Below are 5,046 nucleotides of genomic sequence, written 5' to 3'. Positions count from 1 at the left end.
TCTTCTGGGATTTGCCATACTGGAGTTCACTTCTTATCCGTCATAACCTTGATGTGATGCATATAGAAAAAAATGTGTTTGAAAATCTGTTCAACACTGTCATGAACATTGAAGGGAAAACCAAGGATAATGCAAAAGCGAGAGCAGACATGAAGGAAATTTGTTGTCGACTAGAACTCGAGCAATCTGTACTTACTGGTAAGTTTCCAAAGGCATATTATTGTTTAGATAAACCCCAAAGGCAATTATTGTGCGAATGAGTTCGATCATTAAGGTTTCCAGATGGATACTGTTCAAATATGGTAGATGTGTGGACATGAGGAAGTACAGATTGTTTGGCATGAAAAGCCATGACTGTCATGTTTTCATGCAAAGGTTGATCCCTGTGGCATTCTGGGAATTATTGCCAAGGAAAATTTGGAAAGCAATGAGAGAATTGAGTCTCTTTTTTAAGGAATTGACGATGACTGTTATCCGATGCGATGATATGAACCACTTAGCGCGAGAAATCCCAGTAGTGATATGCAAATTGGAGCGAATTTGTCCACCTAGGTTCTTTGATTCTGTGGAGCATCTGCCGGTTTATTTGCCCTATGAATGTCGTGTAGCAGGACCAGTACAATATAGATGGATGTATCCATTTGAGAGGTGAATCACTAACATGCCATTCTAATCATTACATCATTTATTTCAGCTCATATTTACATATTGGCATTGTACAATGACAGACATCTGCAGAAAATTAAAAAGAATGTGCGCAATAAGGCAAAGGTCGAGGGATCAATTTGCAATGCATATTTGGTGCAAGAAGCTTCCACCTTCTGTTCACACTACTTCGAACCATATGTTTTCACCAAGCATCGGAGAGTGCCACGTAACGATGACGGAGGAGATCGAATAGAATCTGAGTTTGAAGGAAATCTAACAATTTTCACCTATCTTGGGCGTACGATTGGTAAATAAAAAAAAAGACGATTGACTGATGCAGAGATACGAGCGGCTCAAACTTATATTTTGTTGAATTGCAAACAGATTACACCATTTCTATAGTAAGTATACATATTGTAGACAGTTTAAACCCAGTCTGGGGTGTAGTTAAATCATATTTATGCTAATTTTGTTCGTTCATAAACAGGAAATATATCAATCTTTTGCGGCTTCAAAATTCCAATTTGACTGATACTGCAGTTGATGCAAAACTGGATTCAGAATTTGCAAAATGGTTCAAATATTATGTAAGTTACTTTCAATGTACACAACATGGAATGTACATTATTAGATCTCACTCGTGTCATTACTATTTCCCATAGGCTCGAAGCTCGGAAAGCGATATTGGTAACAGATTCATTATGGATCTAGCAAAGGGACCTCTACCGGTTGCTAATGCCTACTCTGGCTACTTTGTAAATGGTTACAAGTTTCACACTGAGGGTTATAGGAGAAGCAGAAAGACAATGAACAGCGGTGTTTGCATAAAGAGATCAAACTACAGTGACGTGTCAAACGATTTTTATGGGAAATTGGTTGAGGTTTTAGAGTTAGAATATCCAGGCCTACCAATGAAGTGCACAATCTTATTCAAATGTGATTGGTTTGATCCTACGCCAAACGTTGGCATAAAGGTTCATCCTAAGTATAATCTAGTAGATATTAATCAAAGAAGAAGATATAAAAGAATGAACCTTTTATGTTGGCAATGCAAGTTGCACAGGTGTACTATGTCCCATATCCATCGTTTAAACAAGATCATTGCGATTGGATGGCAGTGTGTAAAATCAAGGCTAGATCAATTGTTCATGCACTTGAAACCAAACAATCTGCTTCACTCGCAGTATCGCATTTCAAGAAGTTAGGGTTGATACACAACCGATGCAAGTTGTTGAAGATTTAACGGATAGATTGGATGATGAAAGCCGATCTTATGTTGAAATAGGAGCATCGGATGATGAAGAGGAAGAAGATAAATCATCATGGGTACCTCAGAAGACGAATATCAAGAAGAGGAAGAAGACGAAGAGGAGGAGGAAGCAGATGATAATGAAGACACTTAATACTTAAGCAATTTTACCGTTACAAATTGATAGATGTATATCCACTACAAAAAAATGCCATCGGTCGCAAAATGGCAAAAATCGGTCGCTAATTTCACTTAGCGACCGATCTAAGACCGATAGATCGCAAAATAGCTCGTCGCAAAGATGTTTGCAACCGATGACTTCGTCGGTCGCAAAGTAGCAACTGGTTAAACTTGAATAATCAGTCGCAAATTATGGTCATGTTTCATTTGGAAACTCTGTCGCAAAATGGTTGCAGAAAAAATCTGTCGCAATTTAAAATTTGGTCGCAAATTGGCCGCAAATTGTAAATTTAAAATTTTAATTTTGGGTAGCAAATCGGTCGCAAAAGTGAAAAAAAATAAAAAAGAATTAAATATTATTATGAAACCATAATTTTTTCGCACCTGTGAAAATTGACGTATATACATATATATCACACACACAATTCAAGAACAATATAAAAATGTAATTTTTATTGTACTGAATAAAATATCAAAATACAAATGAAAAACTAAAAAGGTCCAAAATCAAATCTACGCTGCTGCTCATCTGCAGGATCCGATGTCGGATCACCGGGAGGAGTACCTGCTGGATGTGATGTAGCACCAGGAGGGGTGACCAAGGTATCGTCTGCAGCATCAGGATCAGGAGCCGGTAGTGGCTGCTGCTGAGATGTCGAAACATTTTCGTCTGTAGCAGGCGCAGGATCAGAGGAAGAAGAACCAGCACCGGGCTCACCGGACAGCCGCATCACATGCGCTCTAAGCTCTGCAATCTGTCTCTACTGATCAGCAAGTTGAGCCCGTAATTCAGTATAGTGCTCGTCAGTGTGCTCGGGCTGTGAGCCTGCGCTGGTTGTAGAAGCGTGAGCTGCTGAGCCGCAGTAAAACTGTGATGCCTGAGACCCGATGCCATATACCTTCCTCTTCTTCTCGCCCCCTACAGCCTCGACATAAAGCACTACCTCATCAATTCTTAACTCAACTTCAGATTCATCGGTCTGAGAAGAAACAAGATGCTCCCGAGCTGTAGTATAGTTCTCCTGAAAACAAAAAATTAATTAATTAATGCAATTGCAAGCTTTATTATATTGAACTTTTGTACATCTTCAGATCTTGGTCCTTCGTGTAAATGTAAATATTATTCATTGTTACTTACATTGACGCTCACCGCACGTCTGTCTACAAACGTATTCAGATCGTGGTCCTTTGTGTGAGTGTATGTAAACACCTCAATCGGGTTTGGCTCACGACCTAATTGTTTAGCCTGTAATGAATTTGTATGCATGATATATTAATATATATAGTGTCCTTTCATTAAAAATCAGTTTCATATAAAGGGGCTAGTTCACTTACTAATAATCGAGCTATCTCTATAGTAGATATTGATCCGCCTGTGTGTCGAGAAGGTCCTGCTCCATCACCGCCAGTCTCACTGCGCCTGTTTTGTGCAAATATCTCCCGCTTTCTCTTGAATGCAGAATCCTCCCAAGCCTTTTGCCAGCTCTCCCATATCTCCTGAGACACGCACTGCTGCTTCTTACCGCTTCGTCTCATCCTATAGGTGAAGTCAGCATATCGATCAGCGCATATCTTCTCCCAGGCTACTTTCAGCATAGCCATAATGGCCTCGTCCCATATGAAATGTTTCTGCAAAAAATGAAATATAGCGTTTCAATACTAAGGAGGTATCTTGATGAATTGTAAACATTGAATGATGATATAACTTAAACCAAAGAGTACCTGAAACTCCTTCCAATAAAAGTCTCCTGCCTCTTGTGGTACGGCATCCCATGTGTATCGTTCTTTTTGCAGCTGTAGCTTGATTATCCTCAAAATTTGCCTCGCTGCTCGAGAAGACGGATATATGCTGAAAAAAAAAACAGAAGTGAAATATAATTAGACGAAAGTATCACAATCTAAACAAAATATGCCTTTGGAAAAATTGAATAAGTACTTACTGTCCCGCTACCAAACTAAGGCTGATACGTGGATCTGATGAAGCTGCAACAGAAGTTACAAATGCTATAAATGCAGATAATTAATATATAATTAAAATGACAGTAATGACATTTATGATTACCTTGCACAGTAGGTGACTATGCAGCTGGTGGAGTCTGTACTGGTCCAGAAACGGGGGTAGAAGAGGAAGGAGCAGAAGGATGTGATGGCGGCAGTACGGTAGTCCCAATCCCCGAACTAATTTTTTTGTCCGATAAAAATTATCAACCATTGAATGGCCTTCAGGCAACATTTCCTTTGCTAACTGCACAAAATCATCGTAACACCTTTCTGAAAAATGGTGCTCCGCTTTCATGTGTAGTAATCGTGCCACAACAGACAGAACTGAATGATTCTTGCATCCAGGCCACCGTTCACTGTTAGCTGCACTTAGCATGTCAAACAATTGTTGTGCTGCTACGTTTGGCGATTCCTCCATATTATCCCAATCACATTGTACTCTACTCGCATCGATTACCATATCACTGCATTGATTACCATACAGAAATTGATAAGGCTGAACTTCTAAACTTACCGGAATGGAGTGGCCTAACCCACTGGCAACTCGAGCTTCACCATGATGTATCCATTCGTAATAATTTTCCACGAACCCATTTTTGCACAAATGAAATTTCACTGTATCGATATCTAAGAAGGCTCGATTTGGACACTTCTTGTGATTACATGGACACCTCAACTTATTACCATCCGTAAAACTAGGATTACCAACTGCAAACTGTATAAACGCCTCCAATCCTTGCAGAAACTCTTGTCTTAATATCCCATTGACCTCGAACCTCCAGTACATCCAATCTCGATTATTTAGCATTTTTTTTACCTAATTAACAATGTGTTTATAAAGGGTAAATTATATGTAATTGCATTAATCTAAACCATCCTTAAAACATGCCACTAATGTAATGTTCAATTTACACTTATAACTAACTAAGGTTATTTCTATAATAAGGGTAACTATATATAAATGTAAA

The 5,046-nt window shown here is 38.9% G+C and overlaps 1 protein-coding gene across 1 annotated transcript; it reads right to left on the bottom strand.

Moving 5' to 3' along the window:
* Positions 1-2,502: 2,502 nt before the first annotated feature.
* LOC149493687 (uncharacterized) lies at positions 2,503-3,703 on the bottom strand. Its single transcript, XM_089726443.1, has 3 exons — positions 3,413-3,703; positions 3,216-3,323; positions 2,503-3,099 (listed from the first exon to the last, which is right to left on the bottom strand). The coding sequence occupies exons 1-3, from the start codon at positions 3,677-3,679 to the stop codon at positions 2,839-2,841; spliced, it is 636 nt and encodes a 211-aa protein (XP_089582569.1). The 5' UTR covers positions 3,680-3,703; the 3' UTR covers positions 2,503-2,838.
* Between the last annotated feature and the right edge of the window lie 1,343 nt (positions 3,704-5,046).

Source organism: Jatropha curcas, chromosome 9 (assembly GCF_041381405.1).
Source record: "Jatropha curcas cultivar XTBG-Jc1 chromosome 9, XTBG_Jcur_1.0, whole genome shotgun sequence".
In the NCBI taxonomy this organism is placed as follows: Eukaryota; Viridiplantae; Streptophyta; class Magnoliopsida; order Malpighiales; family Euphorbiaceae; genus Jatropha; species Jatropha curcas.
This window is presented reverse-complemented; position numbering and strand designations above follow the sequence as displayed.